Source organism: Halichoeres trimaculatus, unplaced genomic scaffold (assembly GCF_033239565.1).
Source record: "Halichoeres trimaculatus isolate MK-OKI-2021-1 unplaced genomic scaffold, fHalTri1.1 fHalTri1_scaffold_23, whole genome shotgun sequence".
NCBI classification, from domain to species: domain Eukaryota; kingdom Metazoa; phylum Chordata; class Actinopteri; order Labriformes; family Labridae; genus Halichoeres; species Halichoeres trimaculatus.
Genome location: NW_027437201.1, coordinates 7,396,034 through 7,422,508, shown reverse-complemented (window position 1 = coordinate 7,422,508; position 26,475 = coordinate 7,396,034). Strand labels below are relative to the sequence as shown.

At 38.3% G+C, this 26,475-nt stretch overlaps 1 protein-coding gene across 1 annotated transcript in view; it reads left to right on the top strand.

The window, feature by feature from the left end:
- The window catches only part of gfra1b (gdnf family receptor alpha 1b), a 39,756-nt gene extending 15,918 nt beyond the window's left edge, over positions 1 to 23,838 (top strand). Inside the window, exons 4-10 of the mRNA XM_074664107.1 lie at positions 5,708 to 5,886; positions 7,774 to 7,946; positions 10,382 to 10,491; positions 14,638 to 14,772; positions 16,965 to 17,164; positions 20,827 to 20,874; positions 23,692 to 23,838. Of these exons, the coding sequence (XP_074520208.1) occupies positions 5,708 to 5,886; positions 7,774 to 7,946; positions 10,382 to 10,491; positions 14,638 to 14,772; positions 16,965 to 17,164; positions 20,827 to 20,874; positions 23,692 to 23,838 (992 nt within the window). The remainder of the gene's footprint in view (positions 1 to 5,707; positions 5,887 to 7,773; positions 7,947 to 10,381; positions 10,492 to 14,637; positions 14,773 to 16,964; positions 17,165 to 20,826; positions 20,875 to 23,691) is intronic.
- The last annotated feature ends 2,637 nt before the right edge of the window (positions 23,839 to 26,475 follow it).

The window sequence follows — 26,475 nt, the reverse complement described above, 5'->3', positions numbered from 1 at the left end:
GGGACACGCTAACGTCGGCAAATCCCCAAAATCCAAACAGTTTGTTTTAGGTCAGGATTTTACAGTCACAAGCACTACTAAATACAGGTTTTGTCATTAAATATCACATTTTGTGTGCTGGGAGGAAAACCAAAGACCCACAAATTTCACTAAAAGACTTAATAAAATGATTTTTGCACATTATGGGACCTTTAGCACACAGCACCATCAAACACAAACAACAGAAGTAAAAAATATATATCTATATATGTGTGTGTTTAAGATAAAATCCTTAAAGTTAAAGAAAAAAAAACTTTCAGAAAGTGATAAAAGTGGAAAAACATTATCCTTTGTGTAGCAGTAATTGAGGTAAAACTGTCACACCTTCAGTCTGAGAGCCACAAACAGCCACCGAAGGATCACAGCCCACATCTCCAGGCACTTGTCAGATGTAAGTAATGGGTTTTGTAATATGTGATTAACCCAAGGTTCAAGAATATATTCAGATTTAATCATGGCTCATTCTGTGGCGCATGAAAGAGAGCAGCGAGCTTCAATTCCACCTCAAAAGGCAGAATTACTGAAGTCGCTCGTCCGTGCCGACGCTGAGGATACAGTTTGTGTAACTGTGCAGAAGTCAGTCAAGCAGGAAGGACTTTAAGTACAACAAATAAGGAAAGCGAAATGAGAGAGGCATTGTGTTGGCTGTACTGTGCTCATAAATGTGAGGGGAGGGATAAGGCATGGTGGCTGGATGGAAGTGAAGGTTTGTCTAACTGAAAGCAGGAAACTTTTCACCAAGTCTGAGCGTGTGGAAGTGTGAAGTGTACTTTTTGGGCTAGACTGGGATTGACAGGTTGCTGGTCTTATATGTTTATTCAGCATTTGGCTGATCCTCTGTATCATTTTTTTATTTTATAGATCATAAATACATCAGTTGATGATAAAGTGTGCTACCTTGGCTCCACTGCTGGTGTATCTCAACCCTCTGGCTTGACACTTACTTTGAGTCCCGCCCACAGCACAATCTGATTGGTCAACATCACTCTGCACTAAATGAGACTGGTCAACTCTTCACTCTTAAAACAAATGCAGAAAGTTTTAAGAGTGAAGAGTTGTCAAAACTACTTGGAAAAAAAGTCTTGTGTTGTGAAATTCTAAATTTTGATGAAAGTAGGCGTGTCCCAATACAACCTTTTTACTTCCTAAATAATACTGATATCACAGCCTTGAGTATTGGCCGATACTGATATCAATCTAATACAATATCAGAATGAATCATACATATTTTTGTGGTTATTTTCTTGTATGGAGTGTTATGAAATGGCTTGCTCAATTGTTATTACCCAAACTCAATGATGAGGTAGGTCATATTAAACTTCCTCTGTCCTTTGCCACCCAAGGGGCAATATACAGTTAGTAAAAGTGAAGCATAAAAAACTTATTCACAGCCTGGTTCAAAAAACGGCTTGGATCTAAAACCCTGATTTCATTATCTGCACACACTGCATGGTGAGTGAATTTTTTTTATAACCCTGCAGTTTAGAAGTTATTATGATCGTTTGGTTTTCCAATCAGAGACACAGCTCAGGTCACGTTACTGATGGGTGCCCTGCATAGACTCTATAAAACATGGATGTAGTCTCCCCAACGTCACCTGTCTGTTTCTGAAACGGATAATGAAGCACATCAGCTATCACGGCCATATTGGTAGTGGCAAGGGCTTCGTGTACAGCTATAGGGAGCTTATTGGTCACGTGACCCTGAGCTGTGCCTCTGATTGGGCAAGCTTGTGATCTTAATATCCTCTGAACTGCCAAATTAGAAAAAATTCACTCCCAGTACAGTGTGTGCTGATAGAATAATTAGCGACTCAGACAGGAGAGGTTTTTTGAACCAGGCTGTAAATAGGTTTATTTCTGCTTTGAAAACAGTTTTTTTTTTTTTTAGCTTGGTGTGAATGTGATTTTTGATACTTCCAGAGCCAGCCTCAAGCGGACACTGGAGAAACGCAATGTCTCATATTCTTAGACTGGAGGTTGCCTCTTGGTGCCCTGTATCTGTTGGAAAGGAAACTCACAGCTGGCGTCATACCAAATGTGGCTTCATTTTACAGTATCAAGAACAAACAGGTGACGTCGCGATGGCTATGTGTGTGTTTTATACAGTCTGTGGTGCCACCACGGGAAACTTGTGCATGACAACTTCTGCACTTAGCTGCAATGATATTTTCAGACTTAAACGAAAAATACTGCCACACAGCTAAGATCACACGCTGTTGTTGTGATCATGTGGGCTCTGCATGTAGGATCCAGGGAGTCGACAGAAATGCTGGAGTGAAGTCTGAAATGGGCTGCTTGTATTGGAGTGCTTATATTGCTTATATTTTAGATGCAGCCAATATAATCCAATACTTGTTTTTTTATTGCTGATATCAGACTGATATCAATATTGAATCAAGACGCCTCTGGGTGAAAGTGTTCCATTCCATTTGTAAAGGCTGATTATTTCCAAATAATGGTTATCAGTATAATGAAGTAGTAATAAAACATATCAGTATTGGCCCTGAAAAACAAGTTGACTCCTAGTGTGGTGCAAGCAGAGAATGTAAAATAAGTTGACTGAAAGAGCTCAACTCAAAGAGTAGTCAGTACCTGTCAAAACTCAGGTGGAGACATTGAAAAAAGTATTGAAGCAGTTATATTTTTCTTTTTCTTCATTTGTTCCTTTTTTCTTTATTTATTTATTGCAGTGGTAAGTTTTTAATTGCTAAAACTACATATTTATGGATTTTTGGGGATGATAATTGCCTACTTGGAATAGATGCCAGGTCAGTTTGTGGTATCCGTGGCTGTCTGTTGTTGTGTTTCAATTTAGAAACCTGATCTAATGAGGTCTGAGAGCAGTATACCATAATGACCTGAAATGCACCTTTTATACAGAGAACTCAGGGTCCAAACTTAAAACAGAGCAACTACAACTAATGGAGCAACTCAAGCAACAAATTGGTGTGATAATGAATGCATTCCAAAGCAAAAAGCTGTATTCACATGATTTATATAATGCTTTGTTTGCAAATAGAGGCATTATTAAGTTCTGCAGGGTTCAGTGCTCCCAGAGTGTCTCTTCAGTCGAAATTTACCAAGCAAGTATAAAACTGGAGGCTGAGTTTGTTAAATGAAAAGATATCTAATGGATATTTTTTGACATCATAAAATGCTCTGTGCTGGTTATGACCCTGTGATAAATACTGGCATCGCATTGTTTTGACTGTTCATTAGAAAAGTGGCACAACAGCTTTAATTTAGCTTCCAAAGCTGCATAACAGAGGGTTTCCTGGTTCACCTGGGAGATACACAGGACTCCGGACAGAACGGCAGCGGATGTTGAATCACCTCATAACAATCCTAACATAGTTACATAGTCCAAAACTGTAAGCCAGATTTTTATGCTCTGACAACCCATGGCTCTATTCCTTTGAGTCATTTTCTGGTAAAATATGAAACATTTCATCGCTCCCTATTAAATGGCTTTGCCATGGGGGGGAGATAGTCATTTATGACAGGATGAAGAGGACTCCTTGGGTCTGTTTAATCAGGGTTCTTGCACCATTTAAAAAGCCAAAATTGATGCTTTTTAAGATATTTTTAAGACCAAAACAAATATAATTTAAGACCCCAAAATTTCATTCTGTCTACGAAAATAAGTCAATTTATTTGCTGTAAACACAACCACAACTCACAGTTGGTGTTTTTTTTTTCCACCATTTTTTTTTTTCAATTGTGATGCAGAAAAGAACCAACATAACACACAAAAGTTGCATTATGGTAAACAACACACTGCATTGCACTTAAGAACCATACTCAAGAATAAAAAAATAACATTTAAGGCAGTCTCTGTCATGGCTCAGTAGGATCCCCCCCTTTTTTTTATCCTGCAAAAAGGTCCCCAGCGGTGAAATGAAACTTGTTAGAGCTAAATGAGAGCTGGCGTAGGTGCGAACATTAGTCAGGAATTACCATTGTCCCGCTAGCTGCCGCCACATACCGCAGGTGTTTTTCTGCCTTCATGTGTGACTCAACAGCTTCGACACCCTTAGTCCCGAGTGAAAACGTTTTCCTGCATAATTTCCACATGGCGTTGTTGCTCTTTTTCAGCGGGAGCCAACCACCGGTTAAGTAAAGCCTCATCCATCCATTTTGGGTTAAATTTATATTTTCCCATGTCTGAATCCTTCCCTTTGACAACCGCAAATGGTATTAGTCATGCATACTGACACCGACGGTGCGTCGCTTGCGTCACTGGCATCGCCACTAACTCTCCTATTTAATGCAATTTAATTAGTGAAACAAATCACAACAAATACACCATTAGAAGTTTTACGGCAGGTAATATTGCTTTGTCATTGACATTAAACGCATCATCCGGAAATGTAATACCTACAGCAAATTTACAATAAATTTAAGACAACTAAGGACCTTAATTACCCAGATTTTAATTGAAGACATTTTAAGACTTTTTAAGGACCTGCGGGAACCCTGTTAATTAAAGAAGTTCCCAGTTTTTTCCGAACAATTTTTGCAAATGTAATGTTTGCATATGCTCACAAAACAGTGCAGCTGAGTATGCCTTTAGCATGCATGAACAAATGTAATTTTTTTTTTCTTTTTTGGCTTATTTTACAGGTCAAAATTCAAGGTTTTAGTTTTCTAAAGAGTCTTTGGTAACACTTTACTTTAGAGGTCAGCAAATTTCATCACACTTAGGTAATAATTAGACAAAGTTTTTTCTTTGAGATTAGCTCATAACATCTTTAAAATAATGTCCAAATTTATTGTGGCGAGTCACAATTGGTAGGTTACTATTTTTTTCCAGTTTCTTTGAAATTTACTCCAAATTGCAAGGTAAAAAGGTGACGATTGGCAAATGATTTATTTGAAATTAAATCACAACCCACCACAAAATGTTTTTTAGAAGTATCCCAACGTTTCTGCTATTTCCAGAGAAGCAGGTGATAAATAGCTGCTTAGTTCTTGAATACAGAAGTTAGCTTCATTGTTCCCTCTGATAATTACCTTTGAAATGTTCAGTGAATAATTTCCCACTAAGCAGTTGATAGTTAGCTATTTGTTATTTAATTTCACCAAGTTCTTTAGTACCCACTTTGTTGATATGCATAATTGAGATCACATGTAAAATGATAAACCTTTATGATTAAGCCTATAATGCTTTACATGATACAACTGAAGACTTCAGATGTGATATTCACCAAGAGTGGGGTTGTAAATTGGCCTTACCTGATTGTGATAGACACTGCTAGTACAGGCGCACTGCAAAACACAATCTGGACAGAGAGTATGTTCTAATTTTCATCAAATTCTCATGAAATTCTGGGGTAATTTCAAAGAAATGAGAAAAATCTTTGTGTAATTATTACCTACGTGGGATGCAAATTGCGGACCTCAAAAGTAAAGTGTTACAGAGTCTTTAAAATGATGGTGGATTTAGAGTGGAATATCCCTTTAAGATATCAAAGTATGTCTTGAAGTATTTTCCCAAAACTACTTTCTTTGCTCTCACACGAGACTCTACACTTTGTATCTGTCTCAGGTCACAGATCACTCCCAGCTGTTCATGTCAACGAGCTGAGCTGATCGTATACGATGCAAAAGGTTACAAATGCTACATGAGGAAACACTAAACGATGTGTCATTCTCTCCCCTTTCAGCTGAGCCCGCATCCACAAAGGAGAACAACTGTCTGAATGCTGCAAAGGCATGTAACCTGAATGACACATGCAAGAAATATCGCTCAGCGTACATCAACCCCTGTACCAGCAGGGTGTCTGCGTCTGAGGTCTGCAACAAGCGAAAGTGCCACAAAGCCCTGCGACAGTTCTTTGACAAGGTAAGTGTTTATTCAAAGCGCTATTTGCAGCTGTTGTTTCGTGCCTCATTTTGTAGTTTGCTGCTTGAACTGGAAACTAAACAAGGTGTCAGTGTCACAGAGAGAAAAATCTATTTCTTCAGCCGTGTACTTCACCTTAATCCACCCTCCCTGTTACAAGCATGACACTTGACTTTGTTAAGAGGTATTATTATTGTGATGAATCCAGAACCAACTGTTAAATGACAGGAGCCGACTCCTGATTGGGAGCCAATTTGTTTTTGTTTTTTTTTCTTCTGGACTTTCTTTTTTTTTTTTTTTTTTTTTTTTTTTTGTTCAAAGCCGCACATGATTGGAGCCAATTCAGGGATTTTTAAGCTCCTGGACTTTTTTTTTTGTTTTGTTTTGTTTTAAAGCTGCACGTGATTGGAGCCAATTGGGTTTTTTCAGATCCAGAGCTTTCTTTTTTTTTTTTTTTTTTTCAAGACCACTCATGATTGGAGCCAATTCATTTTTTTTTCTAAAAGAATGAAAGAAGAAGATAAACAATAAGCTAGAGTAATAAAAAAGACCTCAATATACAGTAAATCATTTTACATTGTTTGTGGTAATAAAGGTAATAAGGTAACTTGGGAGCGCATACAACAGGAAAACAGAACCATTGTTACAATCGTCACAAACTACCATGTTGTGCTTGTGCTGCTCAATCTGCCGTATCTGCTGACTGTCTTTATACAAAATGTGCATCTGTTGCTCCACTTTTTAACTTAGTATTCCCCAATAAACCAGATGATCGGCCCAACTCTACTTCAGTGGAGATCTGTCGAAAGCGGCTTCTGGACAAGACAGTTATAGCACCAACTACAGGCCTGGCATGCTAACAACAGCGTTTTCAGTCCATCGCTGTTCCATGCAAACACAGAGTTTTCTCACTGCGTTTTAGCGTTTTCGGATGAAACGTTGTCGTGTAAAAGGGGCCTAAATTTAAAGTAAAGAAAATGATTGAATAATCTCCAAAATTAAAATCTCTTATCAAGCCACTGATTCTGTGTTGTTTCACTTTAATTGTTTAGTAGAAAAGAAGCTAAAAGTTGAATTGTTAATAGTTACACGTTTGTTTTTGCATTTTATGATTAATTTTTTAGCACCCTGTAGAGCAGGGGTGGCCAACCAGTCACAGACCAAGAGCCACAAAAATTACTGTGGTACTAACAAGAGCCACATCAAAAACACACTTCCTCTCGCACATAAACGAAAGGACATAAGATGAAAATCTATACACTTCCAAATTTTGAAGTGACATTTATTGTGTTTGTAAGAGTGCTTCAATTTGTACTTGGAGCCGTGTCTAGACAAGTTTCTGTTTTTACTGCAGAAGAGACAAAGTTCCATCCATCTTTCTATCTAGATAGCTATGAGCACATGTGCAAGTCGAGAAAAGAAACTGAAACTTAAGTATCAATCTCATCACCCAAGTATTGATCAATACTGATCAGAATATCAATATATCAAAAATTTAGATTGATGGTACACCACTACTCATAATGTAGAGTGTACCCCTGCTGTAGAGTGACTAAATAAAAGCAACGTTTATAAATCTAAAAAACAAAACAATATGCAATTTTTCATTTATAATTAATTCCGCATACAATTTTACATAATTATTGGTAATTAATTAATTTAAGCAATAAAAAATTGAAGAGCCGCTTGTGAGCCAAAAGAGCTGTCTCTTTTAAGTGAGCCGAGCCAAAGAAGCCAGCTCTCTAAAAAGAGCCAGAGTTCCCATCACTACTAGTCATAGAGTAGATTACTCAGCTTCTTATATGAAAAGTTAAAGTAAAAGGTAAGAATGTATTTTGTTCGCCCGCATCTTCATGTGTTCCATGTGTGTTTCTCTCCAACTTTAAGGTTCCAACCAAATACAGCTACGGGATGCTGTTTTGCTCTTGTCCAGCCGGGGATCAGACAGCATGCGCAGAACGCAGAAGACAAACCATCGTACCCATCTGCTCCTATGAGGATAAAGACAAACCAAACTGTCTGTCTCTCCAGAACACATGCAAGACCAACTACATCTGCAGGTACCAGAAGCCACAGGGGGATCCAATTCAATCTTTTGTCATATGCACTCTAATTTTCTCTTTTCTTTTGCTTGTTTTGCCTGCAACTGAAAACATAATTATACATCTAAGTTCTTTATGTTGGTCTTCATTTGCTATATACGCAGGTAACAATTACTTTGCCTCCTCTTTTGAGTAAGGCGAGTCTTATTTAAAGCAGCTGAGAAATCTTCTGTGCTTAATTATATGGTGGATTCAGAGAAACAGTACCCTCTATTTAACTTGAAAACTGACTACTTTCATTTTGCTAATTTGCTGAAATTCACAAGTAAAACTTTGTGCATTATGTCTGTGGAGACTTACTGAATGATTACAAAAACATCCGTGAGTGTCAGAAGGGTTTCAGCAGTGCTGGTACTGCTTGTTATGTCTGGCGTTATTGACTCTGTGTTACTGAGTGCAAAGAAAATTAAAGCACAGCCCATCATGATGTTTGAAAAGTGAAGAGTTAATTGTAACTGTTGCTTCTCACAAAATTAGATTAGTTTTTCTAGTTACTGAAAAACTCTGGATATCTTTACTTTGAAAATGTCAGATTTGTTGCAAGTAAGGAGTTTCTGATTGTCCTTATTCTTATATGTGTTTTTATGTTCCCATTTGAGTAACTTTTCCACAGTTTAGAAGCAGAACCTAAACATTACACATGAGAAATTACACATTGAGTTGTAGTCTTCTCTAGCTGTGACGCAGTGTTTTTCAGTGATTTCCTCTTGTTTAATTATGGAGAATGGGTGTAACTTTGGTATTTGGATATCTACAGGTTTAAAGAATCATCTGCCACTGGTTCTCAGCGACTACACAGTGGATGGTATTAGCATTACCTGCTTTGTTTTGTTTTCTTTGTTTTCTTTTTTTTTCTTTTTTTTTTTTAACTTGTCCTGTCCAGCATCACGACAACAGAATTATGCTCTGGCTGCCGTCTTGTGCGGAACACATATGCTTTTCCAAGGGGAGCCATATGTGCATAAGGCTCCCCTTGGGTTTTAAAATGATGCTCTTTATTAGTGTTTTGTAGTACCTCTTTCCACCAGGTTTAAATCATTGGACTCATTTATCAACAAATTCCTCTGGAAAGCCGAACCACGGCGTATCAGCTTAAAAACTTTAGAAAAGACTAACAACAATGGTGGTTTAGATTGGCTGCTTTTCTAAGACATGCTGCACTACTTTGTATCTACAGGAAAGTGTGTTGAAATTGTGCTTCACGAAGATGCTGCTGATATCACTTCAACCCCTTTTTATCAACGCAACATATTTGACCCATGAGTTTGAAAGACCTTTATCTCATTAACAATTGGATGCACCAATCTCGATCCTGAAATTGGGTCTTAGCCGAATCCAGCCCCTAAAAGCTGGATCAGGTATCAATAGGAAGGGGCCAATCCACGGTGTTGATCCAGGCAACCAGCTCTATTCCTTTTTTTTAAACTACATTCTTGGCTACTTGATTTGAAATGCTACCTTTGGTTTACTTACTTTGGGGTTTTTTGCTGCATTACCAGTCTACAGGATATAAAAGTGCTACACGGTACAGTACTTTCTAAAGCATTGTTTTTACCAAACTGCTGGTAAACATCTCAATATTTTATAGCTTAAAAAGTATAAACTTTCAAATGTACTCACTTGTTGCCCTTTACTCAAAACATTACCAGTTTTATCCCAGCGTAGGGCATGCAGGTTATTTTTAACACTGGTATCAGATCAGTATTGGTTGATACCTAAAGCCCAGGTTTGAGTATTGGTATCACGACAAGATAAGCTGGTGCAGCCCTAGGAAATAGGTTCCTTAAAAACCTGTAAAAAAAAACCTTAAAAAAAGTAAGAAGTTGTCGCAAGAATGATTTCTAATTTGCCACTAGTGTTTTTAGAAGAAATACTTTCTGCATCAAAAGGATGTATAATTTCTAAGTCTTTACTAAAAATGTGGCCAAAACCACCCAGTTAATCAAATGTGATACAAATCATAAATCATAAACAGAATATAACAGCAATATTTTTCGTGGATTTTTTTTTTGAAAGATTAAATAAAAAGCTCAATCCAAAAATTTAGAGTTTCGTTCTTTTTTTTGTTTCTTTTGTGATGGGTAAGGCTTTACAGGGTAACAATGCATTTGTCTTAGTACTTCACTTGCTGGTTTGTGACCTGTCCAGTAATACAGTTTCCTGAAAACTCTGAAAAAAAAAACAGCACATTTGAAATAATAAATCAGTTTTACCAAGCACTTTCACCTTCAATCTTCAGAATTTGTCTTTATTTGCTTTTAAAACAAGGAACAAAAAAAGGCATCATGCTATTATACAAGCTGGTGTTTAGCCCCAAGCTTAGAATATGTTTTTTTATCAAATAACAGCATCAGAAAATTAGCATCTTTAATTTGTATCTGTGCTGTTTTTAGGTCAAGGCTGGCAGACTTCATCAGCGCCTGTCAGCCTGAAGCTCGCTCCATATCCGGCTGTCTGAGGGAGAACTACGCTGACTGTCTGCTGGCTTACTCGGGTCTTATTGGTGAGTCATTGAAAGCCTTTCAGATTTTGCCAGAATTTATAAATAACTAGATTAAGGAATTTTAATGGCATCTGTTATGAAATGGTTGGTGCTGCTCAAAAAGCTATGAAATTTAATCAAATGAAAAATGTCCTGCAGTTTCAGGAGCTCAAAATCATCTGCCAATCTGGATTCAAGCCATCAAACTAGATTGATCTCTAGTTCTGATTTGACTGGTCCAGATTGTGCCAGATTAATAAGAGATGAAGCAGGAAGCAATGATCCATTTGTTTTTGTTTTTTTGTTGTTGTTGTTTTTGTTTTGTTTTTTTAAATCAAAAAAGTAGTGCTTAGTTCTTAGCCTTGTATAAAAGAAGCCAGTTCTTTTTCCAAAAAGGAAGTGTAAAGCCATTGGACCTTCTTATACAATACAGTACAATACAGTGTACTGTATTATTTACAGAAGGGAAAATCAGAGTCACAGCAGCAAAACAATAAAGTATAATAAAGCATTAAGTGTGAAATACGTTCAAGAATACATAGACAGAATGATATGATATGTGTCAACTAGAAGAAAAATGTCCATCAGAGATGAAGGCTTGGCCAATCAGCTTTATCCATTTGCTATGATTAGCATGATGCTACTCTGCCTGTATTCCCTCCGGTGCTGGGTTAGCAAGGCTAGCTTGTCCATCCTATTGGAGACAGATCTTACATCCCCCGTAACGACGGATGGAATGACAGGTCAATTTCATCTCTTCTTCACTGGCACTGCAGCACCAGCACATTTTCCTCACCTACTTCTCTGGTAGAGAACATTGGGCCTAGCACAGGTTAGCATCAACATGGCTACGGGCTACTAACAGCTGACGGCGTTTGTAAAACATGAGACCATGGTTACATGTAGGACCTCCAGACAAACACAGAAACAAAAAAAAAAAAAAAAAACACTGAAAACACAAGAAGTTTGCTGTCCATGACTAACATTTGGCCTAGCAGAGGTTAGCATCAACATGGCTACGGGCTACTAACAGCTGACGGCATTTGTAAAACATGAGACCATGGTTACATGTAGGACCTCCAGACAAACACAGAAACAAAAAAAAAAAAAAACACTGAAAACACAAGAAGTTTGCTGTCCATGACTAACATTTGGCCTAGCATAGGTTAGCATCAACATGGTTACGTGGTGCTAACAACTGACCTCATATGCAAAATATGGTACCATGGTTACATGTAGGACATCTGGCCAAACACAGGAACAAAAATAGTAAAAAGAAAAAAAAAAAAAAAAAACACAGAAAACACAACTAACCCTAACCCAACAAATGAGACATAAAGAGTAATGACAAACTCCATATACAAAGATAATGAAAAGAATGAGAAAAAATTGGAAAAAAAGTGACAAGGAAGGGAGAGCTGCTGCAACAGGCAGCCACTAAGGGTAGTGCCTGATATCATTAATATAGGACCAGATGCTCCTTTATCTTCACTATGAAATAAACTGAGTAAATTCTAAAAATATGATGCAAACCTTCAACACATAACTGTTGAACAATGATGCATACTTTGCCCCTTTATGATAAAATACATTGTGGCACAAGTAGTATTTACCTCCAGGCCTACATATGAACCCACAATCTGTTTAAACAATAAAGTCTCCCAGACCTTGTTTTGTGTGTCACTTAACGGCCTCCTGATTGCTGCAGTTGTGATGACAAATTTATCCGTGCCCCTATTACATTTCCAAACAACATTAGGAGGAATGAAACAGTCGATTTACTGTGTGCCAACTCACAAAGAAGTCCAGGGCTCACAACACCATCTCAGTCCATGGTCATGTCAACACAAGTACTTTCATAAAAGCACTAGCTCCCAAACTCTTACTGCAGGGCTTTTCATTTGAAGAAAGCTTTCCAAGCATCAGCCACTGACAAACAACTGTAATAGGCAAATGAGCTGAATTTCTTAGCGATAGAGCTACAGAGTTCATTTACTGATGTTTGTTAGCACCGGAGTAACATGATCTCTTTGCAGCAGAGATGATGATGCACCAAATCAATGCGACAGCAACACAGATGGGCTCAGATTCAACATATTGTAACTCTGTGGGGTACACAGAGCATCACAGTTAATACATCATAGTACTGTGCAGAATTAAAGCGTGTTTCCTCTGCTTCAGTCTTTATTCCATCAGCAGGTTTCATTATTTAGAGAGGGGAAATGGTGCCCCGCTGAGATTTAGTAATGAGATTTGAATGCAGGGCAAAAGTGACCAATTGCCAACTCAACAGGCAGACATTTTAATTTACAGTGTTCGCATTTTGCTTCACACAGGTTACACCCTCTAATGGGCCCCCCTCCTTGGTTTCACCACTCATCTCTGTCTGTGCCTGGTTCGCTGAATGAACCCGTACAACTAATAAGTACAAGCTGAATCAACTCTGTTCAACCTTTCAAAGGGAACACTTTTATTCAGTTACTTTAAGAAAGGAACTCACCCAACGGGTGGTGAGCAATGGTTGAACAGGAAAGACTATAAACAACACTTCATTGTGTCAAATAAGATCTGGCTTGCTAGCTGACTTGGGATGTCAAATATAAGAGTAAAGAGGCTTTAAAAATGAGAATCGTATCAACAGTCATGTTAAAGAAGTAGTGGTTATTAGACGTAAAAATTACTCAAGGCAATTCAGTGTTGGGAATTCATTCAGTCATTGTTTTCCAGTAACAGGTTATCTACTTAATTTGTTATTTCAAATTGTTCCATTGATGTTAATGTTACAGCAGAGAACAATCTCATAAATCAGTCAGTGCTGGAGTTCAGGAAGGTGGGTGTTGTTGCTACAAACCACAATGTGCCGCAAACAGCCACAGAGGATTACCAGACATGCAACAATGACGAGTTCAGTCAAACTTTTATGAGACAATAGAGCATGTACTTCTGACATGTAAAATATAGACAAGAAAGAAGAATAATGTCGGAAAAGTTGAAGAGGAAAGGACGATGAGTGTTAAAAGTATTATTGAGTTTGCAGGAGGTGCGCAGGGAAGGTAGGAGATGATGTCCTTTCTGACGGTGACTGGACTTTTTAATACAATATACATGAAAAAAAATAGCGGATGAGTAACTGAAGATAGCAGAAATGCAACAACAACAATAGATGCCAACTGCCATGAAACACCAAAGAATAAGAAGAAGAAAAAGAAGAAGTAGAAGAAGAGAAAGAAGAAGAAGAAGAAGAAGAAGTAAAGAAGAAGTAGAGAAAGTAGACCAGAAAGTAGAGAGCAAAACCTACCAAAAATCTGAATTTTTTTAAATATGTGAAAGTTTTTTAAAACAAAACAAAGGAGTTATTCAGTTAATTTTGGGGGAAAAGTAATGGGTAACTGTTTATAATTTTATTTTAAGTAATTTGCCCAACACTCAAAGATAGAAACAAGAGAAGAAAAAAAAATCCCAGAGAAAAAATAGCAAAACTAGAGAGGGGAAACTTTTGTAACTGTTTTTGCTTTATATTTGCTGCTATATTTTAATGGTTGGGTACAGCAGTGCTCGTTGGAAAGAGTTCAGTTGGCTGATTTTATGGTTTTTGATGGTTCACAGAAATTGGTCCAGAATTATTTAACTCTTCAAATTTGGAGCTGTGCGTTGTTTTGCTTGATGTGTTATTGTCACTAAAAGGTATTTGCCAAATTTGACCAAGGCCAGTGTTTCTCAAACAAAAGTATGTTTGAATCTGTTTGATTGCCAGGACACAAGTGCTGGCATGCACTGTAAAAACACACACACAACTCTTTTTTTGAAAGTCTTTTTTCTTTTTTTCTTTTTGATAAAAAGTTCATTTGAATTCAGTTTAGATGACCACAGGATTTAATTTATTTCAAATAGTGTGGGATTCGTGTTGGACTTGATGAGTTGAAGGACCCATTATTCCATTCAATCCTTCTTTTATTACCTTGGGCTCTTTCTGAATGGCTCAGCATGTTTTTGTCTAAATCGTCACATAGCTTAGCTTCCATTTCATCACTCCAGCCTGATTCCCTCTATAGATTAGTACCTTGTAACACCACCTCAATAAATCCAACCTATTCAACGAGAGTTTTTCAACTCTGACCATGGGAACACTTTTCCAAAGACTGACTTTTCTTCTCTTTTACACCACAGGCACGGTGATGACACCAAATTACATGCGATCTCTCGGCATCAGCCTGTCACCGTGGTGCGACTGCAGCAGCAGTGGGAACAGCAAGCCAGACTGTGAAAGATTTGCAGAGTTCTTCACCAGCAATCGCTGCCTACGTAAGTTAATCATATGAGAGGACAGGACAGTGGATAAAGTCAAACAGAAAGTGGGAGTGACATGCAGGAAAGGTGCCAAAGGCAGGATTTGAAGTAGGTGTCATGGGGCGCACAACCCAGACCTTGAGGCTGTACAGGCACCCTGTTTCTAAATATATAAAAGTAATTTAAAGTGAAGCAAAAACCTAAAATAAAGCAGTTGCTTATTCATCAGCTAGTTTTATCTGCCCAGCTTGTTTTTAGGTGAGGATCCCTTTTCTCCAAAAAAGCTGGACAAAAACAGAGGACCTAGAAAATAAACTTTTTAGGCACATCTGATAGTAAGAAAGATTAAAACGTGGTTCCCAACTGCAAAGTGGTATTCGGTTTCCACTGCCTGCTAATCTTACACTGTAAACCCCAAAGTTCAAATTACTCCATTGGACGAAGCTATGAAAACTTTAAATTTGTTTTAAGGTCCATTCACTCAAATCTCTGAGTTTTCAGTGTTGAAATTGATGATTTCTAAGTAGATTAAGTAAGCACAACTTAAAATCATTGGTTTCTGTGACTGCGATTTGTAACCGTGAGTGGAGAGGGGATGTAGTCGACATGAGACCCTGCTGTACTTCTAGACATATAGCAGTGGTACAGGTTGTCTGTGCTCCACATCATGGACCCGCTGTCATATCTTTGTACACTTAATTTCATTATTGGCCTAAATAACATGATAGTCCAGTCAAACATTTTATTTATTATTATATTAACCATTAGGCACACACTGCAAAAGTCAATAGGTACAAGACCCTGTGCCATGGAGCACAGACCACCAGTCTGTGCTGTGGTGCACAGACAACCTGCACCCCCTGAAGAACAATCTGTTGATGTTCAGCAGGGTCTCATATCTACTGCCTTCCCTCCTCACTCACGGTTACTAAAGTTAAGAAATTAGAGCTGATTTTTGTTGTGATGATGTTTGTAGCCATGAGTGAGGAGGGAACACTGTGGATATGAGACCCAGCTGTGCTTTAAAATTTTATTGGATTGAGTTGTTCAGATCTGCTTCAATTTTTGTTATTACATTTACTTAATTCATAAGACAAATTTATTGATATCACATCTTTCAGTTTTGGGTAAGGTCAACTTATTATGTTTTACAGTGATGGGCAACATTTTTTTTACCTCACTCAATATTTTAATTTGTAACAAATAAGGATTGGGCTTATTTGATTAAAGACATTCAGTAAAATGATTTTTCATAATAATCTTAACTACTTAAGATGCTGAGTCAAATAAACTCATTTTATTACTCTTTTTGTTTAGGTTACCAGTATACAAGCAATTTTCTAGTAAACTCATCTTATCGGGGTTTACAGTGTGGCAGCAGTTAACATCGAAAACAATCTCCTAATATCAGATTTTTCTAATGTGTTGTAAAAATCTGTAAGAAAATTGCCTGAAATTGGAACGGAATCTCATTGCATCGATGAGAGTTGTGTATACCGTGTGTTAGACATCTGTTCCACTTGTGCTTTTTACTGAATTACTACTATTATATGGGATTTCCCAAATTAAACAAGCACTCACTGCTCAACATGAAAAAATTCATCCGTCTCTTAAAGTGCTGTGACAGCAGTTTTGTTATTCCATAGTTTTTCCCTGGATCAATACAAAAATGAGATCCTGCCCACTTTCCATGAAGTTCATGAAAAAGTACCTTTGATTAAATGCCTGACAAAGGATAAGAGAATTAAATCACATCAATTGTTTTTGAAGTTCTCTAATTCCAGACAGTTATAAAGTTCTCTTTTGCACCTCTTTGTGAATCATAGCTATTATCAGCAGACACCGCTTTTAAACTGCTCCTCAGAAAGGTCAAACCATTTCTCTCCACGGCCAATTATCTAAAGTATCAATTATAAGCAGCTTTTAGAGGGACTCTAGCTAAATGTTTGGGCCATGCCTTTTACACTTTGTTTCCAGGGAAGGAGAGGAGACATCTGCTAGCTTGTTAAAAGGGGAGCCTTAAGAAAATTAAAAGGATTCAAAGGGTATTCTGATGGGTATACCCAACATGCTGCGCTTAAACACAAGTCAGGACATCGGTGCCTATTTTCTACCTTCACACAGTATTCCCAACATGTGTCATCACTGTTAATTTTTAAAACAAAGGTGTTCTCCTTGTGTAAAAAAAATACACCATATCCTCCCAGGTAATGCCATCCAGGCTTTTGGAAATGGTACTGATGTTGGAGTGTGGCAACCCCAGCCCCCAATCCAGCCGACTGTACTGGAGCCGGGCGTCACTCGAAGGGGGAAAGACGGAACCAGCAACGCTCTGGATTCTCTGACAGACATGACCAAACTGGATCTACAAGGAGAGTCTTCATATCACATCTGTGGGACCCTACAGGTACAGTTTGGAGACAAGAAGTCATGTGTCTGACTTGTAGAGATTAAGTATTTCACAGTAAATGTCACGCATTACCAAAGAGCAGGGACAACTAGTACATGTTAAACTGGGACATGCATGGTAACTGGTGCTGGTGGTTGCTGTATTGGAAACACTGACCCCTGATGCTTATGGGGAAAACAAAAATTCAATCATCACCCAGGCTAACCTATGTGCTGATTAATTTCTGGGTTTTTTGAAGTTTTTGTAGCCATCAGACTCATCCAAAAAACTACTAAAAGAAAGTTCAAAATGTCAAAAAAAAACTGGCAGAGATCTATCCCAAGCTTGTGTCTGAGAGTCAGAAGTCTGCCTCTGTCACCTTGAGGGATCAGGGACGGTTTTATGACGGCATGAGCAGAATCCCCCCTCCTGGGCAGAAAGATGAGACGTCAGCGTGGAGTCACAGACTCCAAAGCTGTCATGTCAAAGCTAATTGGTTGCCACAGTAACATCAGAAATGGCCCACGGGGGGGAGCGTATGCCTGTGTGTGTGTGTGTGTGTGTGTGTGTGTGTGTTAGTGTGTGTATGTGTGTTCAGGGATGCAGGATCTTTGTAAGGAAGCAGCACATTTTTGGTCACACAGATTTATTTGAACCTGTTTCTTTCGGCTTAAGGTAAAAAAAACAAAGTCGGTGCTGTCTGCTGGCCTAAGAAAGAATGAAAGAACACAATGTGATAGGATTGTTTTTCCTTTTACTACTTTTCCTAGAGAAAGGTTAAAGCTGGTATTTATAATCTTAAACAGTACACTGCCAGTGCTTAAAGTTAAGTTTTAACTGGTTATGAAACAGCCTGACTCTAAAGTTGATGCCTTTATATGAACTCATGTTATTTTGTAGTGAGCAAAACCACCACTAGGGGGTTGGTGTCAACTCAATGCATTTAGACATGTAGACATGGTCAAGACGATCTGCTGCAGTTCAAACTGAGCATCAGAATGGGGAAGAAAGGTGATTTAAGAGACTTTGAATGTGGCATGGTTGTTGGTCTGATTATTTCAGAAACAACTGATCTACTGGGATTTTAACCAACAACCATCTCTAGGGTTTACAGAGAATGATCCCAAAAAGAGAAAATATCCAGTGAGCCGCAGTTCTGTGAGACAAAATGCCTTGTTGATGCAAGAGGTCAGAGAAGAATGGACAGACTGGTTGGAGCTGATAGAAAGGCAACAGTAACTCAAATAACCACTGGTTACAACCGAGGTCTGTAGAAGAGCATCTCTGAACACACAACACGTCCAACCTTGAGGCAGATGGGCTACAGCAGCAGAAGACCACACCAGGTGACCCTCCTGTCAGCTAAGAACAGGAAACTGAGGCTACAATTCACACAGCAACACCAAAACTGGACAATAGAAGATTGGAAAAACGTTGTCTGGTCTGATGAGTCTGGATTTCTGCTCCACATTCAGATGGTAGGGTCAGAATTTGGCGTCAACAACATGAAAGCATGGATCCATCCTGCCTTGTATCAACTGTTCAGGCTGCTGCTGCTGGTGTAATGGTGTGGGGGATATTTTCTTGGCTCACTTTGGGCCCCTTAGTACCAACTGAGCATGGTTTAAAGTCCACAGCCTACCTGAGTATTGTTGCTGACCATGTCCATCCCTTTATGAGCACAGTGTACCCATCTTCTGATGGCTACTTCCAGCTGGATAACGCTCCATGTCATAAAGCTGGAATCATCTCAGACTGGTTTCTTCAACATGACAATGAGTTCACTGTACTCAAATGTCCTCCACAGTCCCCAGATCTCAATCCAATAGAGCACCTTTGGGATGTGGTGGAACGGGAGATTCTCATCATGGATGTTCAGCCGACAAATCTGCAGCAACTGTGTGATGCTATCATGTCAATATGGAGCAAACTCTCTGAGGAATGTTTCCAGTACCTTGTTGAATCTATGTCACCGAAGATTAAGGCAGTTCTGAAGGCAAAAGGGGTCCAACCCAGTATTAGCAAGGTGTACATAATAAAGTGGTCCGTGAGTGTATTTAACTGTGCATTGAAAGCCAAACGAACTGGTTTGTGACCGACAAGATTTATACCTTGCAGCTTCTGTCATTGTAGCTGTTGGAGATACAGTCAAACAGTTTGACATTGTTTTCAACCTCTTATAACTAATGAAAACAACACTTTTAAGGAAAAAGAGGACTTGAAAACAAAGTAGCCAAACTATATCCTCAAATCACCTCAACAATTGGACGTGAAAAACATTTCTACAAGGTGTATTAATTTTTTTAAGTTTGACCACAGCCCATCTGGAATGACTGGAGAGCTGGATTTTTTTGACCCATACTGCAGCCAGACACCAGTTTTTGTTGCGACCTCACTTCAAGCCAAGCAACATGACCTCTATTTATTTTACAGCCTATGATTTCAACACTCCACACATTTCCACATTACCACCATCCTAAATCCTAAATTCTGTGGGCAAGCTCATTTTGAAAAAGATCCAAAGTTTCTCCTTGAAAACTGCATTTCCAGTGATGTAGCTTCATCATCGACCAACGTGGTTTCATTTTTATCTCAGGTGACATTTCATGGAATCTAACCCCTTCAGTTCAGCTGGTGTCAAACCATATTGCACAAATCTTCATATTCTTAAATCACTTTAATGTCTGATATGGCTGGAAACCAGAAAGTTCACAGCAGCCATAGATAATGAGATGCAAATTGAAACCAGTTGTGAAATATCAAATGGATTTGTGGGAAATAATTTCAATGTGCTGATTTTGACATTTAATATCACAAACTGCAAGTTTTACTAAAAGCTGCACACAGGTGCTGCAGAACTTTTTATTCCAGACTCGATTAATTCTCCACAGATAAATATTACAGGTCTGTACTGTACTGTTTTTAAATGAGATGATATCACACAGTTTAGAGAGCAATCCATCATATTGGCTTTAAATTGCGATAATATGATGTATCACCCACCCTGAGCAAAGACCTCCCACAGAGCAATTAATCATTCTTCTCTACAATCCAGCTTCAAACAGTTCTTTTTATTTAAGAACCAATGTGCACCAGGTTTTTATTATGTTCGCCAACCACTGTGGAGTCACTTTATCAATTTCTCTGCTCCATCTCTACATCTGTGAAGCTGTGTTTTTATACGTGTGTGTGAAATGAATGTGTGTGTGCAGCTGGAAAGGTTTGGAGCCGTCTGAAAAAAAAAGTTTTAATGTATTTAAGTGTCATAACCTTGAGCTGGCACAAACACTCGATCTTACACACTCTTACTTTTACACAAACACTCGGAGTGTGCACATCTTGCTCGAGGAGAGTGATTATACAAAGAGGTCCACGCAGGTCTAATCTCTGGGAATTGGAGGGCACTGGAAGTATTACCATAAATCTTATTGTATTTGTATTGTGCTGCACTGCTGGGGCAGACAGTAGGGGATTTGGTTTAATACAGTAATAATGTTACATGACCCTGTGTTTCTTAAGACTTCAGTGTTCCTTCAGCCATGATATTGCCTCTTGGTAAAGTGTATTTCTTCATTACATGATGATAAGGGTCAAATGGACGTTAAAGTTAAAGCCTTTGTGCAACAGCATCACAGAAAAGTGAACATGCTCAGTCTTATTTTCAAACTTCTTTCTTCCAGGCTCAAAAACTGGTGTCAAATATCACGGTGGATACAGCTCTGTGTGTGGTAAGAACTATTTATCTTGTCTTTACACTTCTGCAACAATCTAAAACATTTTAGCATCAAGTTGAGTCAAAAATCAAGTGTTACTCATATTTTTAACCAATAAGAAAACATTAAATCAAAATTCAACACTAATCAATGCAAACTAAATATATTAACAAAAAAATGTTCCACACTTCAAGATTTGTTAACATCCAACTTTGGTTCATCTGATGAAATAATCAAGCTATATTAACCCTTTCACATGCACTCCATAAAATTCATTTGCAAAAAAAAAAAAAAAGTGAAATTGCGGCCTCTGCATTTTTAGCAACAATCAGGTTTTATTTGTCAGCAGATATGCAAATCAGCCAGCCAGTTAAGCTGCCAGGTGAAACTCATTGTTGTGAGGTGAAAATCGTTGTTCACCCAGTTTTACAGATTTAGACAATTTAAATAAAGAAGTCTGATGTAATTTTTTTTAAGCTATAACCATTTATTCATTGACAGTGCCCACCAATCTTCCATCTAGTTCTGCATTGGTGTCTTCTAACAGCTCTATCTCAAGTAGTATAAAATCCACAACTTAGATATTTACACACGTAAATCAGGATTCGTATGTGTAATGTGCTCACAAGCATGCAACAATTTTGATATAAAGATTTCTGTGTACCCTACCAATTAAATGACTAGCAATTGATATTAAATGGGAACAGAACAAGAAATCAGCAACTTGAGCCAGGCTACACACTGACTGCTAAAACTGGCAACTCAACCAAGTGAATGACCACATTTTCCAAGGCCTCTGAGACTAAGTTCTTAGTAAGTGAAAACAAATTTTGACAAACCAACTGGTTCAATTGTTGGAAATCACAATCAGAATTCTGGCATATAATTTGTAAAAGCAGTAACACAAGGCCAGACTCTGAGGGTGAATAATGTTAAATTGGCTCACTGACTGGTCTAGTACTACCAGCCTTTGGTCCTCCTTGTAGGTTGACATCTACACATATTGGCCCAAATATAGGACGACCCCCTCTTTTCAGGACCAATCCTCAGAAAACACTGATAACCAAAATGTACTTTGTTTTGAGAAACTATTTCTATTAAAATTCTGAGAAAGTCATTGAAATAAATGGAGTTTTTTTTCCATTTTTGGATTTAATACATAAAGCAACCAGCTTAAATTTGTGGAGCCCTTGACAACACACAAGGTGACCAAAGTACTTTCCATTAAAATTCAATACAATACTATTTTTAAAAAATGGCAAGAATATCTCACCCCATTACTGTGTGTTAAAAGCAAGTCTGAATAAATAGGTTGTAAGCCTGGATTTTAAAAGCCCAAAGTCATTGGTGGTGTGTATTTCATGGGGCAGCTTATTCCAAAGCCTGGGCCCAGCAACGGAGAAGGCCCCATCACCCCATTGTTTAGTCCTTCCTCTTGGGACTTCCAGCAAGAGCTGATTTGAGGACCGCAAGGTCATATTGGGGTTCTGAGCGCACAGTAATTCTGTGAGATAGGGAGGGGCAAGGCCATTAAGGGCTTGAAAAAAAAAAATAGCCATTTAAAATCAACTCTAAAAGAAACAGGTGCCAGTGAAGGGAAAGCAAAACAGTGAAAACATGTTCGTAACGGCGAATGTTTGTTAAAAAGCGTGCAGCTGCATTTTGGACTAGCTGAAGACATATGAGTGATGACTTGGCGACACCAACATACAACGCAGTAGTCAAGTCTTGAGCTAATAAAAGCATGTTTTTTCCAAGTCTGCACGATTTTAATACAATCACTAAGATCTGTATTTCGAATGATGTCAGCTAATGGTAATGGTAATGGGTATGCCTTCGTTGCATTTCTTAGTAACAAACTCTCACACCCACCTGTCAGTCTCTTGGGAATAGCCGCTTTGAGGACCATGATAGGCTTTTCTTTTACAGTTACTATTTTTCAGACAGTCTTTTTAGACGCCCAATCATTGGACATTGCAGTCTGTAACTCTATATTTTTTGGCTGTTTAACAGTTGTGAAACATTTCTGCTGCATTGACCATCATTATTTTAAAAGTAGCATCATAACTCAGCCTCAGTAGTCTGTAGAGATGGATACCTTTCACACATGAAACAATACAGTACTGATTCCCGGTACTTATCAATCAGTTTCAGTACTCAACGGTACCAATTTTCAGTACTTTTCAGTACTTTTGTGGTAAAAAAAATATTTATTTGTTTGATAATAAAATGTAAATTCCTTTCAATTTTATGTATTTATTCTTCAGTATATAACCTTGTAATGCTGTGTTCATGTCCAGCATGGAAAATCGACTACTCTTCTACTCCCTCACAGTCACAGGGATGCATTTAGGTACCTAAACATGGTACCTTTTGATTTTTCATGAATCGGTACCCAGAACTTTTGACAGAATTTTGTTGGTACCTATAAAATTACCTAATGCTGTACCCATCCCTAGTTGTCTTTTAACTCACCCAACTTTTGGTTGTCTCAGCTCTGGACAATTACCACCTCTCTCCTTCCTACCACAAAAAATCTTGTTATACATTCGGACAGTATGGTAGTTTATGTGATATCTGACCATTTCTGCAAGTCCCCATTAAGGCACTTTGTTTTCAACAAGAAATTGCCCCAATTGGCAAAAAGGTTTTCAAACGTAAGGCATCATCAATTCAACGTAGTTCAATGTGAATACTCTGTTTTTTAGACTTGCATGTTTTAATACCAGCAGTTCCAGTTTTACATGAAAACCATTAAAGTTTTATATCCATCTCAAGATGATTTTTATCTCTTCACTCTTGTGACAGTAACCTTTTGATATTTCCCCTCAGAACCATCAGCTGGATGAGTCCATGGACTCAAATGCCATCGCTCGAAGCTCTGCAACCCCCTGCCTGGAAACCTCAAGTATCTTGGCTCTGGCCTTTGCTTTAACTCCAATGGTGATATCAAAGCTCGAAGGTCCCCAGCTTTTGTAGGAGCACGGATCAACACTCTAATCTCCTGAAGTGAATCAACTCATTAATTTCCACGTTTGCCAAAGTTTGACATTCCTCTTGAAATGGAAATGAGCAACCGAGGAAGATGAGAGCACCGAAATCAAAGACAACAGCGGCTTTAATCTGAGGAGTCTGTGTTGACTGAAAATAGACACGCTGAAGCTCTCCCTGACATATCGGCTCATTTGTCTTGTGGGGGCAATTTGGTGACTTCAAGAATCTGATTCACACTTGGGAACACACTTGGAGTTCAACCCTGTGATCTGGTAATCATTAGCATAAATTCACTTCTTTGAGGGAGCGTGATCAGAGCTCATTTCAATGAATGGACTGCCAATGTGCCGAACGTGATCTGGAGGATAAAGCAGAACATCGTCTGCGTAGCTGTGCTGCCAATAAACTTAAAAAATCAAGAAAACTAAGTGTTGATCTAAAAGTATTGCTCTATAAATATGCTACAGTTTTCTGAGAGTAGAGAGTCAGATTCACAAACCTTCATTTAAAAGCCCATAACATTTTGTCAGAGTATCCTTAAAGGAAATTTCACTTCAACTACAACAAAGTAACAACAAAATAAAACGCTCAATGCTAGCTGTAGATGGGTTTTGTAGATATGTTTGTTATGGTGGTTTGTGGTTTTATCACATCGCCTCCTAAAGAACATTTTGTACATAGGATTCATAAAGTGAAACTCTATGATGTTAAGCTGCCGCTAGCCTGTAACATATTGTCTGTAATGTTTTTGAGAGCCAGTCGTAGCTATGATAGTTAAATGTGATGGGGTATGGCTCTTTACTCCTGTGGTGACAGATATGACTTTACTGTGTGATTATTTTCTGATAGCTGAGTGGCTAACGCTGTCTGAAAGCAGGAACATCAAACTATTTGTGAAACAACAACATAACGGAACAACAGAAGTGTTTGGTTGAGTACTCTTTTGTCCCACAGAAAGTTGTATTTTGATGCTTTGATAAAGATTTCACTGCCTGCTCCTAGTTGATTTTATTTGTCACTTTAATTATTCTTGAGTGAGAGCAAAGGACAGGGGTCTTTTAAAGGGATGTGTACATACCCGCAGAGAAAACACCAAGAAACAAAAGGCAGTTGACGTTAATGGCTAACATGACTGCTGATGTAAATGGGGAAAAAAGACGAAAACACTTATTATAAAGTTAAAAATGCCATAATCATCCAAGACATTAAAAGAATGTAGAACACAGTGACAATGGACTCTGATAATTTGTTTTGGAAAATCAATGCTAATTTTTAAAAGGTCATTAAAGTGTCTGTTAAAACCACCCCTGTCTGAGCTGAAGTTATGATGCACTTCTTTGAAACTGTGTGACAGATTTGCTTCAGTTGTTATGAAAAGGTCAAAAGGAGTCACTGTCTATCCAGATAAAGACTGGCATTGACTTGGAGACATCCCACAACAGACAACCTTTATGTGCAAGTGGACGTAAAAAAGACTCTAAACTTGGTCATCTGTTCTGTGTTTGACATACATTTGAAATAAAAATGATGGACAGTGATTTGTTCTGGTTTTTACGATGGAATCAAACAAGTGATGCACTCTATTCCAGGCCTGTATAATTTCTTACCCTGATGCTACATCATCTGTTGTTTTAGCAAATATCAGGAATTAGAAAACAGCACCTGGCAGACAGGCTGCATTGTCAGTCAGATCACATCAGTCCCTAGCGGAGTGACACAGGAGGACAAGGACGCAGCCTATAAAAGGACAGACTGCTCAGTGGACAGGAGTGGGGGGGTGGATTGGGGGGACACGTCTCGCACAAGAAAACGGCCCACCTGTTTTGGCACAGTGATGGAGTGCTTGACCTAGCGACAGAGTGGGAGATTTATTGGAGGTGTCAGAAAATGGAAAGAGCCAAAATATCCTCCTCGTGTTATGCATGAGATGGAAATGACGAGTGTCTGTTTTAACTGATAGGGAAGGTGTCGTGATTGGAGGGAATTCAACTCCATCTGCCTCTGAAGTGTGAAACTTCAGGACCAGATAAAAAACATGTTTTCTTTAGAAAATAGGAACTTTTGAGAAATATCCTGTTTTCTTTGTTTCTAGAATAAAAGTCAACAGATGGACACAATCCTCACCCTGTTAATTAAATATATATGATCTCAACAAATAGTGAATCACTGACACTAATGCTGATGCTAGTTTAAAGAATTTCACAATAACTATTCATCTTGAGGGGTAGCCAGGGATGGCACCATCGGACTCTGATTGGCCACAACAGGTGCCATCCCAAAATCCAAAGCTGTGATTAACTATTTGTCTTTTCAGAGTCAAAACCAACTTTTGAACTGTAAGGCTGTTTGTAGCTTTTATTTGTGTTTCAGTTTTTTTTAAAAAAAATATGACTTCAGAAGTTCATTATCAAAAAAAAATTGAGCATTACACATTTATACGTTGTTTGTTTATTCCAAGTTTGATATTATACCTAGGAATGTGACATCTTGACACTTAATTGTGAAGATGTAAAGTAGAACTAGAATAGAATAGAATAGAATAGAATAGAATAGAATAGAATAGAATAGAATAGAAAAGAAGGACTGAGCTTCTTCAGCAGTCTGTTCTGTCTCTGTCTCCTG